This window comes from Myxocyprinus asiaticus, chromosome 14, assembly GCF_019703515.2.
Source record: "Myxocyprinus asiaticus isolate MX2 ecotype Aquarium Trade chromosome 14, UBuf_Myxa_2, whole genome shotgun sequence".
NCBI classification, from domain to species: domain Eukaryota; kingdom Metazoa; phylum Chordata; class Actinopteri; order Cypriniformes; family Catostomidae; genus Myxocyprinus; species Myxocyprinus asiaticus.
Window position 1 is genome coordinate 42,548,262 of NC_059357.1, and position 13,748 is coordinate 42,562,009.

The 13,748-nt window shown below is 36.2% G+C and overlaps 2 protein-coding genes across 2 annotated transcripts in view; both read left to right on the forward strand.

The window, feature by feature from the left end:
* Positions 1-9,791, forward strand: part of recql5 (RecQ helicase-like 5) — a 46,579-nt gene extending 36,788 nt beyond the window's left edge. The window contains exons 15-19 of the mRNA XM_051715622.1: positions 1,672-2,276; positions 2,388-2,430; positions 7,966-8,199; positions 8,302-8,374; positions 8,475-9,791. Coding sequence (XP_051571582.1) covers positions 1,672-2,276; positions 2,388-2,430; positions 7,966-8,199; positions 8,302-8,374; positions 8,475-8,575 — 1,056 coding nt within the window. The 3' untranslated portion in view covers positions 8,576-9,791. The remainder of the gene's footprint in view (positions 1-1,671; positions 2,277-2,387; positions 2,431-7,965; positions 8,200-8,301; positions 8,375-8,474) is intronic.
* Positions 9,792-10,743: 952 nt separating this feature from the next.
* cdr2l (cerebellar degeneration-related protein 2-like) overlaps positions 10,744-13,748 on the forward strand; it is a 34,238-nt gene continuing 31,233 nt past the window's right edge. The window contains exons 1-2 of the mRNA XM_051715639.1: positions 10,744-10,955; positions 11,221-11,348. Of these exons, the coding sequence (XP_051571599.1) occupies positions 11,270-11,348 (79 nt within the window). The 5' untranslated portion in view covers positions 10,744-10,955; positions 11,221-11,269. The remainder of the gene's footprint in view (positions 10,956-11,220; positions 11,349-13,748) is intronic.

The window sequence follows — 13,748 nt, forward strand, 5'->3', positions numbered from 1 at the left end:
ACTTAACATGACATAACTGTAATGACTTAATGGGACTTAACATTACTTAGTGTAACTTAATGTGACTTAATTTTAACATTACTTAACTTCAACATGACGTAAAGTGACGTAACTTAATGTAACATCGTAACTTATTGTGACTTAACATGATATAACTGTATTGAATTAATGGGACTTAACATTACTTGACTTAACGTAACTTAACGTGACTTAATTTTAACATTACTTAACTTTAACATGACGTAACGTAACTTATTGTGACATAACATGACATAACTGTAATGACTTAATGGGACTTAACATTACTTGACTTAATTAACTTAACGTGACTTAATTTTAACATTACTTTAACATGACGTAAAGTGACGTAACTTAACGTAACATTATAACTTATTGTGACTTAACATGACATAACTGTAATGACTTAATGGGACTTTACTTAACTTGACTTAACGTAACTTAATTAATTTTAACATTACTTTAACATGACGTAAAGTGATGTAACAACGTAACATCATAACGTATTGTGACTTAACCTTAATGGGACTTAACATTACTTCACTTGACTTAATGTAACTTAACGTGACTTCATGTTACGTAAAGTAACATAACGTAACCTTACGTGACTTAACTGTAACATTATGTAACAAGTAACTTAATGTAACTTGACTTAAGTTGACTTAACAGAACGTGACTTCACGTAATGCAACTTAACTTTAACGTTATGTAACTTAAAATAACTTAACGTTACTTAACTTCAACATGACGTAACTTAATGCAATAACTTGACACAACGTAACTTAACTTGACGTGACTTTAAAATAACATGACAAATTAACTTAACGTAACAATGTAATTTAACATAACGTAGCGTTGCTTAACGTGACTTAACATGACAAATTTAATGTGACGTAATTTAACGTGGAGTAACTTAATGTGACTTAACGTAGCTTAACATGACTTAATGTAACGTAACATCATGTAACCTAACGTGACTTAAATTTAACATTACATAACAATGTAACTTAATGTAACGTGACTAACTGTAATCATACTTAATGTAAGTCAGTGTAACAGATAACTTATTTACCTTGACTTAATGTGACATGATGTAAGCTGACATAATGTAATTATGTCAATTACCTTTATGTAATATAACTTAACGTGACTTTACATAACATGATTTAATGTGACTCACAGGGATGCAAGCTACTCACCTTTTGGCTAATTTGCCCAATTTGTTTAGTAACATTTTCTACATTTTATTTATTAAAATAACTTGAAATGGGCACTTAAAGTTCAAACACTTCAAAAAAAGCTTTTAAACTAAACTAAAAATGCAACTCTGGAACACATGCTATGACTTACTCAACCTTTCACCTCTTACGAGTCTGCATCCCTGGACTTAAATTTATCATACCTTAAGTTGAGATTTGATTGGGCAAAATCAAATTAATTGACCTTGGTTACATCAGCTGAAAAGTAAAGTTGATTCAGAGATGGAGAAAATTATAAAATTTTGATGAAAATCTATTGTTGAATTTTATTCTATGTTACCTTTAATTTATAAACACAAATTTATACATAACAAAAGCTGAAATTCAATCAAATTACATCCACAATTAAGCTAGAAAATTGATGAAATAGTTTACTACTTTTTCTTTTTTCTAGCTGAAAAGAAAGCGAGTAGGTGCAGGATTCCGTGGTTCATCCAGCCTGTTTCAGACAGCAGGAGATCTTCTGAAGAACTCTCAGAAAGAGTCTCTTACTGTGGATGAAATGCCTGAAGACCCCATCTGTGAGGAAGAGGAGGAGGAAACAGAAGGAAAACCTAAGATGAAAAGCAGTAAAATAACGTCTTCCACCTCATCTTCTGTCAAAGCCAAGAGCAGCACAACTTCCTCCCTGAGCAGCCCGAGCAAAAAACTCACCAAGAAACAGCAAAAACTAGCAGAAGCAGCCAAAGAGACACACTGTATATCACAGTATTTTGGAAAAAAGCACGTAGACAGCTCCCAAATAAAAGAAGGAAGTGTTCTACCAGAGCCAAAGGAAGAAAGCCCTGTTGTAGTCACATCTCAGGATCACTCACCTTCATCTAATGTCAATGACTTTACTGCAATGAATAGCAACTTTATAGATGCTGAAAGCACTTCAGAGAATGCTGGTCTTATGGAGAACCCTGATGTGAATGTAAGACCCCCTGCCGAAGTGATGCCCAAGCTGGACGAGATGGGGCTAAAATCAGAGGTCACTGCAGATCAAGAGCTTGAGGGGTAGGATGGAAGAAGACCCTTTCTCAAATCAGTTTGATTCATGTTTGTCATGGATGAAATTACTTGAATGTTTTCAACATGATTTGTTCTGTTTTCTTACTGTCCATTCAGAGCAGAGCAGAAGTCTAATGGCCAACAAAGTCCACCGGAACAAGTAACAATTACTCTTATCAAAGGGGTCCTATCATAAGAATTTCCCTTGATTTTTTACAATTTTTATATTTATTAATAGTTCATTATACTATATTAACTGAAAACTTCCTTCCTCAGTCCAAAAATACTATTTATAGTGCACAACATTGCCCATCCTGGTCCCAGAAGTGTTGTCCCAATAATTTTATCCATAGAGATCTTTTAAAATCCTTCATTAAAGAGTTCTAAGCCATGAACCAAACCAACCAGCTCCAACGTGAATCAAAGCTTATAAGATTTTGAGGTAAAGATAAAAGTATTTGAAAATCAGAAAAGAGACAAAAGTACAAGACTGTATATGCCAATTGCCTCTCTCCAGCCGACCTTGGTCATGAGAGAACCCTTTGAGCACCCTCTCGTTGTGCTCAAAGGGTTCTCTCATGACCTTGTAAAAAGGTACTGTCCTTCAGATGAGACGTTAAACCAAGGTCCTGAATCTCTGTGGTCATTAAAAACACCGGGGTTACACCCCTAGGTAACACTTTATTTGGATGGTCCCAAGTACATATTTAACTGACTATAAGTGACTTATCAACTGGCTTGCTATAGCTAGTAAACAGTGTTTCAACAAACATTCAGTAGACTATCAATAGCCTGTATAACAGCAGCAAAATAACAGCTTATCGACTGACTTGCTATAGCTAGTAAACAGTGTTTCAACAAACATTCAGTAGACTTTCAGTAGCCTGTATATAGACCTCTATTAATGACCTACTTACATTATTGTTGAGAACTTCAGTTCATTAAAAGATCATTAATAAAGGTCTATATACAGGCTACTGAAAGTCTGTTGAATGTTTGTTGAAACACTGTTTACTAGCTATAGCAAGTCAGTTGATAATCACTAATAAGTCACTTATAGTCAGTTAAATATCTACTTGGGACCATCAAAATAAAGTGTTACCCACCCCTACTCTTTACGAGAAGTGTCCTGGCCAAATTCCCCCCATTGGCCCTTCGCAGTCATGGCCTCCTAATAATCCCCATCCAGTAATTGGCTCTATAACTCTACTCTCTCCTCTCCACCAATAGCTGGTGTGTGGTGAGCATACAGGTGCACTATGGCTGCCGTCGCATCATCCAGGTGGATGCTGCACACTGGTGGTGGTTGAGAAGATTCCCCTGTTCACTGTGTAAAGCGCTTTGAGTGTAGTGTCAGAAAAGCGCTATATAAATTTAACATTCATTCATTCATTCTTCTTTACAAAGACTTGGGAAGACCATGTGAAGACCCTTAAGCTAGTGTTTAATTGGCTAGTTCGTCCATTACCCTAAATCTAACCAAATGTTAAGTTGGTAAGTAACTGGGAAAACAAGTTGGTCACAAATTATTTAGACATATAATACAAATATATAAGTAGTTTGAGGACGGATGTTACAGAGCTCTTTTGGCATACTTTGTTAGCTGCAATTCTTTAAGTAGTGGGTTTTTTCCCCTTCAGGATCATGGGTAGTTTAGTTCTTAGTTCTTCAGCAGGAATTCTGCTATTAAACATGATTTGTTGAAATAATGTGGACTGATGACTTCAACAGAAGCATGTACCATTGATTAAAAAACGAAGAGCTCACAGTAGGTCTGTCTTTGATGGTTTATAGGTTATCATTAATAATCAGTTCCCATGTGGAAAATCCAAAGTTTACATCCAGGACCTGATTGTTGCGCTCAATTGAAACTGAGCTGCAAAAATTACCTGATCAAAGCTTTCAAAGTCATCCAAAACTTGCCCTGCCTAGTCATGGTTTAACTATGAAAAAATTACGAGATTAATCGCGATTCACTTTGAAAAATCATGCAATTAATCATGATTAACTACGAAAAATCACACAATTAATTAAACACGCGTTTATGAAAAATCACGAGAACAACAAACATACCTGTTGCAACTGTGGGGAGGAGGGCCACGACAAAGATGGTTGTGAAAAACCACCTAAATTATGTAACTGCTCAGGTGACCACCCAGCTGTATCAAAACGAATACAGAAAAGAAATACAGAAGATCAGATGCACTAAGAGAATCAGTTATCTTGAAGCAAATGGTGGCTGCTGTCCCTATGTTTACTCTGAATAAAACCTTCACATCTGCTGCAAAAAAAGTTGTGAGAACAATAGATTGCCAGACAGATATTACCTGGATGCACAAAGATAAACCCCAAACTATAAATTATAGTAATACTCCCCAAAGACGAAGAATACAGGAACTCAGAGTGAAACTCTTCTAAATGACATCCATTCCAATCAGAGCTCAATAACAGAGAACCAAAAAGCAACTAAGAACAATAGAATGGCAAGCTCTTCACAATCAAAAGCACCCCAGGACGAAACTTCAAAGACCAGGCAAACTAGAGATGTGGAAATGAAAGAGAGGGAACATCATAGTAGAAGTCCGTCCCCTAAAGGCAAAATCAGACCAACTGTCCCTGTTCTTCCTAACAGGTAATGGAGAATGTTATCATCCAATGGAACTGTCATGGTATCAGGGCTAATTTTACGGAACTACAACGTTTAATTGCAGTCACCAATCCTATAGCCATATGTCTTCAGGAAACACAATTACCATCAGATTGTACTCTCTCTTTTAAAATTTTTAATACCTTCGGTCCCAATGACAAGCGGGCTTCCGGTGGTACAGCCATTTTAATAAGAAATGATGTGATCCACAGTCATATAAATATTAAAAGCAACCTACAGGTGACAGCAGTATGACTGACTCTGCAGAAAACCATCACAGCTGTTTCGATCTACATTCCTCCAAATTCAAACTTGACACACACTGATCTAGATCACCTTGTTGCTCAGACCTCAAGGTAGTATTCTATCTGTAACTCTCTTTAGTATTAAAATAGACAGCATTGCGAAAGTCACTGGTTCTGATGTTCATTGTAGTTTATATGTAGATGACATCAAAGTTGTTAAAGAGAACAGGTTCCTTGGTATCAACTTTGATAGCAAGCTGTCTTTTATCCCTGTCTTTTATGTTTTAAAGCTATGAACGTTTTAAAGGTTTTATCCAAAACCAAATGGGGAGCAGACAGTTCAACTCTTATGAATCTGTACAGAACCTTGATTCGCTCAAAGCTGGACTATGGAAGCATCATTTATGGATCAGCATACGACTTCTAGATTCCGTTCACCACCAAGGTATTTGACTGGCCTTAGGAGCATACAGAACATCACCAATTCAAAAGTTTATATGTGGAAGCCAATGAACCTTCCTTGGAAATCAGACGCTTAATGCTGACCCTACAATATGCAATCAAACTGAAAACAAATAAAGAAAATTCAGCCTATCCAGCAGTTTTTCAATTCAAAATTCAATGCTATATGAAAGAAAACCAAGTCACATTCATCCATTTGGCCTACGTGTAAAAAGTAACCCATCTGGAGAATCCGAAAGTGGATCTAAACATTCTGGAGCAGACACTTTTTTGCTAAATCTCCCCATGGGATCTCAAAAAGCCCAAAATCCATCTGGATTTAACAAGAAACCAAAAATCAAAAACTACCAACATTTCCTGGATATAAGAGCAGTGTTCCCACAACATATCCCAGTATACACAGATGGATCCAAATCAGGAAATCAAGTTGCAGCAGCCTTTGCAACAAGTCAACTCCGTCAAGACATCCGCATCCCCGACCAAAGTTCAGTTTTCGCTACAGAGGCAAATGCTATTACTAGCACTGAAGTTCATTGAGACTGTTCCACAGAAATCCTTTTTAATGATAACTGATTCTGAATCATGTCTGGAAGCATTGGAGTCTATAAGAACCAATCACCCAACATTCGTGAAGAGTTTATACAAAGTGTCGTCTCTGGAATCAAAGAACTTTAGTATTATTTTCTGCTGAGTACCTGGCCACTCAGGAATCTCTGGAAATGAACAAGCAGATAGAGCTGCCAAAGAAGCATTATCCTCAGAACCAGTAAAATGCTCTATTCCATTCACAGACCTAAAACCAACTTTAAACGTATACACTAAAAACAAATGGCAGTCAGAATGGGATCAATGTTTAACCAACAAATTACGGGAAATAAATCCTGTTGTTGGGACAAGACACGTATTCACTTTTAATAATTGTTGGGATCAAGTCACTTACACCCGATGCCGGATAGGACACGCAATGCTCACACACCAATTTTTACTATCTGGAGAAAATTCAACAAAGTGCCCATCCTGTCAAAGCCCACTGTCCATTAAACATGTCTTACTGGACTGTAACGCTTCTACACACTTGAGGAACCTATATTATTCTGTTGACACTTTTGAAAAGGTTTTTAATCAAGTAAATCCTAATTTAGGGTTTTTAGAAAAAATTAATCAAACACCTTTTTTAGTTTTACTCTTGAATAACTAAACTGGCTCTCACCATGAATATAGCCATAGAAGCTGGCATGTCGTTAAAAAAAGGAAAGAAAGAAAATCACGAGATAAATCATGTTTTAACTATGAAAATTCACGCGATTAATCGTGATTCACTATGAAAAATCATGTGATTAATCAGGTTTAACTATGAAAAATCACGAGATTATTTGTTTTTAACTATGGAAAATCACTAGATTATTCGTGTTTAACCATGAAAAATCATGTGATTAATCTTGATTCACTATGAAAAATCATGTGATTCATCAGGTTTAACTATGAAAAATCATGAGATTAATCACATTTAACTGAAAAATCATGCGATTAATCATGATTAACTATGAAAAATCACTAGATTATTCGTGTTTAACTATGAAAAATCACACAATTAATCGTGTTTAACTATGAAAAATCATGCGATTAATCTTGATTAACTATGAAAAATCACACAATTAATCGTGTTTAACTATGAAAAAACATGAGATTAATCGCGTTTATGAAAAATCACGAGATTATTCGTGTTTAACTATGGAAAATCACTAGATGAATCGTGTTTATGAAAAATCACAAGATTAATTGTGTTTAACTATGAAAAATCACGAGAGTAATCGCGTTTAACTATGAAAAACACGAGATTAATCGTATTTAACTGTGAAAAATCATGCGTTTTAAATATTTAAATTGACTGACAGCAATACTAAAAATAAGTGGATGAAGTATATTTTTAACAAGAACCTTAATCATTTCAGCCTGATCTTAACAGTTTGTGCAGCTTATTTCAGCCCAGGTTGTTTTATGAATCGGTCACCATGTAATTCAGGTTTCAGAAAAAGGCTGTCATTGAAGGATGCAACAGCTGAAAATATTTTGTTTACGACAGCAAACCCGCAGCTTGTGTGCAAGTGGCGCAGCAAAGCGCTGTTAATAATTTCACATACTAAGAGAGCGTTTACACAGAAATTTAAAGGCATAGCAGCAACAAAACGAGAGGATGTAAAATAGTTTACATTAACTAAATAACTGACAACTTTAGAAGTGGAAAAAAATGATAAAATAAAAGTATGATATGACCCCTTTAACACTTCTTCAAAAGCTCATGTCAAATATTTTTCATTAAAATACATTTTCTTTGCTTCAGTCATGTGAGGAAAGGGCTGACGACAAAACGCCATCTCCTCCTGCAAAACGCAGCCGCCTGCTGAAGGAAATCAAGAGAGTAACATTTTACCCTGTGGTGCAAGAGGCACAGTTTGACACAATGAATGGAGATGCTGCTGAGATTTCACAAAAGCCTGTGACACTTAAGGAAGCTGCAGATATTGTGGTCCACTGTCTGGATCCATTCTACAAAAAGGGCAAATTTGCAACTAAGGTAAGTACTGTTGTAGATATTCAGTCCATATGTGAAAAATTAGTTAAGGAAATCATATTCTGTTACACTGACAATTGCGTCTTTAAATCATTTTGTCCGCAGGATTTGTTCAAATCCTTTGCCCGTTTCCTCTCCCATCTTCTTACTGAAGGAAAAACTTCATACCGAGGCAAAGGTGAGGACATCTTTAACCAAGTGATAAACCAACAACTTCATCAGTTTCTCCAGTGCTGATTTGCCATTTCATGATTTATTTATTTTTTTGTAATTCACAGTGAAAATGCAAGCAAAAAGCCTCATCAAGTGTTTCTTCAGTAAGATACAATGCTGTGAGAGTGAGTCGGACTGGAGACACTTGAAAGTCGGGGACAGATAGAAATGTGTCTTTTTTTATCTCTTCACCAAAACCTCTGGAAATCCCTTCATTGTCAGAAAAACTGTATGTTTAGCAACTTGCTGCTGTATATCTCAGTTGTATCGAGGGATTCATTCAAGTATACTTTGCACATTAACATGAACTGCTAAAGGATGCTGATTTCTTTTTGAAGTCTGTACAAGCTATGGGCCGCAATAACTGTTATGTAGCATTAGTAGCTGATAATGCACTTAGAGTAGAATGAACTGTACTACATTAAAAGGCAAATGTGCGCAAATGGAAAATGACGAGGTATTTTACAATGAGTCATTTAAAGGAACAGTTCACCCCAAAATGATCATTTTGTCATTATTATTTACTTATCATTGCACAGCTCTTTTCCATACAAAGACTGTAATTTCATTTTGGTCTGTTCAAAGTTATAATATGGGAATATAGTGCTCAAGTTGAATTACTTTTATTAGGTTTGTTTTTTAGAGCTTTTCAGACATGGTCACTATAAACTGTCCACATATTGAAAAAAGCTCCCTGAAAATTCTTCAGTATTTGGGCAGTTGTGAAAGTCATTCAGGTTTGGAAAGACATGAGGTGAGTAAATGATGTGACATCATTTGCCATGTTTACTTCAATTTGTTACATTTCTCAGGTGTCTCTCTATTTTTTTTATGTCTTTTTCTTGCTTTTCAGTTTTATGAAAGCAAAAAAAAAAAAAAAAAAAAATTATGTCTCTCTTCATTAAACCTCCTTTGCGCTATTATTAGGCACTTCTGAAATTACATCTTAAACATGTGATTGTCTCCCAGCAGGAAACCTGCTTGCAATAAACAAGTTTATCGCTCCACTGAGCCCACAGTCATTGCTGAGTGAAGAGCCCTAATTATCCCTCTTCACAGCCCTCAGATTCCCGAACAAACGTGATTATTGTGTGCAGTGTTTCCTCTTAGTGGAGGAGGAAAGTATGATGACCAAGGACTTGTATGGTGACCGTCCAATGGCAGTGGTCTGAATCATACATATTAATAGGCTATGGTGACGTGGCTTGGTAGCCTAGCCAATGGCAATGGCTTTGCTTATGCATAATAAATATGCTAATTTTAATCAAACAGAACTACATATCAGTAATGTTTTACTTTAATACATTAAAATAAAACACTGTAATAATGAGAATTAGGGGTAAAATGTGTTTAATTGTCCAGAAAAAATAAATGAAAAATCACAATGCTAAGAAATCCTAATGGTCCTGAATTTCGGATTCATTTTCTTAATTGTAATTCCTTATTTATTTATTTATTTATTTATGTGGTTTAATATTATTATTATTATTATTATTATTATTATTTTTTTTTTGACATTTGGTGAAATTAACCTGGCTAAAATTGGACTCTTATTATAATATTAATAACGTCAACAACATTTGTGGCATAACCTTGACTGTCCCTCCTTTTCTTTTAAAAAAAAAAAAAAAAAAAAAAAAATGGAGGTTACAGTGTGGTGCTTACAATGGAAGTGAATGGGGGCTAATTTTTGGGGGGTTTAAAGGCAGAAATGTACAGCTTATAATTTTATAAAATCACTTGCATTAATTATTTGAGCTGTAAAGTTGTTTAGATCGTCGTTTTTATGGACATTTTAGGGTTCACGACGTGATGTCATCATGGCAATGAAGTTGTAAAATTGGATATACGGTAACTTTACACAGAAAAGGTGAGTAAGTGATTTTATCACACTAAAATCATGTTAACACGCATATTGTTTACGTGTTGTGTCTATACTTTTGAAACAGTGAGTATTTTAATGTTTACGGATTGGCTCCCATTCACATCCATTGTAAGTGCCTCACTGTAACCCAGACGTTTTTTAATTTAACGAAAAGGAGGGAAACGTCGAAATACTTTTTTGTGGTAATCAACATTGTGCCACAAATGTTGTCGACTGAGCTTGACTTGTATTAAACCCGGAATAATCCTTTAATTCTCTCATGAGTTTTGACTTTTTCTTGAAAGTAGGCTTTATACGATTCAGCCGACTACGATTCGGCTCATGAATATTAATTACGTCGCAAGGACGTTGTTTATACCGTTCCAATGGTGGAGGCTTGGATCTTGAATATTAATAGAATGTGGTGACGTGGCCTGGCAGTCTTCCAATAGTGAATTCGTAGCTCATGAATATTAAACTGAACAGTTCGGGCGAAACCAACGGGGATGTTGTTAGGAACTCAACAAAGAGGACGAGGAGAGATATCTGCGCTATGCACGGCTGTGAGTGGGAGGGGTTGAATGTGACAGAACTAAATGGCAGCAGTATGACATTTTTGATCTCGTAGAAAATTTCTCTTGGCATGCCGGAATATTTCACCCAAACGGAGAGTGTATTTGCAGTAAGTAACGAGCTGTCATTGTGAAATTAATGTATTGTCGCAGCATTGAGCGGATCACTCTACCGCGGAGGCTGCATCTGCATGAAAGGACAATTATTTACCAATAAACCGTAAAAATAGGTGGTTATGTCTTTTTAACGCTGTGTTCAGTCTTAACGCTTAGGAAATTGCTTTTCGCAATTGTAAGTATACTGCATAAATGCCTAAAAAGTGTCAGGTTGGAACATCTGTGATCCGTGATCATTTGTTTTTATCGCTTTGATAGATCGGCACATCTTTGAGCTTCCGGGCAGCCCGTTAACCGCGAGTGACTGATGCTCCGTGCCGGCAGGATGGAGGAGTTTGTAACGGAGGAGGATGAGCCATGGTACGACCAGAGAGACCTGGAGCAAGGTGAGAACTGAAAGACACCACAAACCGCATCGGTTTGACAACAAAGAGTGAGGATGGTCGAATAACAACCCATGGACCATTGTCTAAAGAAACAATGATTTCATCTACCTATTGTGGGGGTTATTTGTTCTTGATCAGGCCATGTTATGACATGAATTTACAAAGGGTTAATGTTGGAGGTTAAAGATGCCCATCTTGAGACTTCTGACCATTTGGGATCATGGATGGATGGGAAAGAGATGACGTCTTTGGATGTGTGACAGTCCTGATGCACCACAGTTGCTGAGTCTGAATTTAATCTGCTCATTTTCAACTGTGACTGTGGGGTCAAAGCAAGGATGAAACCAAATATACAGATTGGGGGAGAGAGATACAACTGAAAAATATAAGAGTCACTGATTAAGCCATATCGATCAAGCATTAATCTGAAATATCTGGTGTTTTTTTTATTTTATTGGCTGATATCTAGAGAGCAGGGTGGCTGATTGCCAATAATGCGTGCCGATAGGCTATAATGCATATTCATGATAGCAATTACAATTGAATAATTCCTAAGAAGCACACAAAAGTTAAACGGAACCATTTTACACAATATTTCTGCTCTAACTGACTCAAAAGTCGCAAAAAACACTGGAAAAAGAACCATACCCTGATAGCTCACGTACATCATCCAGATGTCTATTTGTTGTGTGTGCTTACATCTGGAAGACGTATTTTTTTTGGTTGTTGTAAGACGTTTCCTCTCAGATGTCAATAAGATGTTCAGCAGATGTCTTTGAGACGTTTATGATTTAGAATGTTTGTAAATCTGATCTTTTTAAAATGTTTAGCAGATCTTGATTTGATTGTGATGCTTTCCAGATGAAAAGATCTGAAACAGACATCTAAGGGATGTACGTGTGCTATCAGTTGAAAAGACTTTTGGTAGATGTTGCAGCTTAAAATGACCTCCTCTGTTTGGATTATGTTCCACTTCGATTTGTTTAATTCAAAGCCCAATTATTTTGATTTTCGAAGAGGTTGGACTGCATAAATCCTGTCTCTCTTGGTTTAGGATGATGTCATTGCCCTCTCTCTGCCCTCTGTATTGAATCGCCATAAAATGCTGAGCTATAGAACCGCCTGTGCCTGGTGTTTATGAATTTCAGGACACTTTGTGAGGTTGCACTTTAAAAGACTTGATGACCTATTAACCAAATGTGAATTAGATTTGAAGGATCCGGGACAGTGCAGTGAAAATGAAAAGGAGAACTCTCGCTATTTGAAGAATTTGGTTGAGATGTAACTTGGAACAATAATTCTTTGGCTGATGAGGAGTGCAGATGCGCTTCATTTGGGAAGGAGGGTTAGGTCAAGTTATGCCTCTCCCAACAGTTACTGTTGGAAAAAAATGCAACTTTAGTCAAATTGCAGCTGTGCATTAAGGTTTTGTGCTTTAAAAGGCCAATTTTGCAATGTTAACTTGCCATATAGATATTTCTTCAGAAAACGGACAGTTCCGACTAGTGTTGTCAAAAGTACCGGTACTTTGGTAGCAATTTGGTACTTAAATAAAAAAGACGTAACAATACCAGTGTCTCTACAGTACCAGTACGGAGCACAGACTCGATCCCTGCACCCTGTCTGACTGACACGACTGCTTTCAAATGCTCATATGCTTATTTGAGTGCGTGTTCGGTTACTCCTTTTACACAGAAATTGACAATTAATCAAATTAAAATTGTGATAGGTCCTAGTGTGATAAGTAAACCGCAAACAGATGTGATTTCATTAAATAAATATACAGTCTGCATGTGATGCATGCTGCAAAGTGAATATGTGAAGCTGCTCATATGCTGAAAACACAGACTGATCAAAACACCACATTGTATAAACATCGTGCACTGTGCATGTTGTAGTAGATGATGGAAGGGAGCGCTCATTAACTGTGAAGCGTGCAGCACCTGCAGACTATATAGTATATTTATATAATTTAATCGCTTCATTTTGTGCTTAAATAATCACACTGGGTCATATAACATACGTCTTATCCTGAAGTGTGAAATTACCGTCAAAAACATAGAGCCGAAAAAGCCTTCATGTCAAAATAAAGGTTGATGCGTAAAGTTTAAGAAAATGCGACAGAAAAATATTACTTGTGTTGAACCTATATCTCACAAGCAGTAGTGCTGTTGTACTGAATAGAAGTTTTCATCAATGTTTTTGATTCTTTGATGCTTTTTTCTGCAGCACTTTATATGACAAAATAAGACCAATGTTGCGTTTTAGATTATGTTGTGAGGATCTTTACTAAAGCACTTCATTCATTTTTTTTATTGTTTTGTTGAAAAGTAACTGTTCTATTTTCATTTGAATGAAGTTTGGATTCAGTTGACACAATTTTGAAAAACTACTAATTCA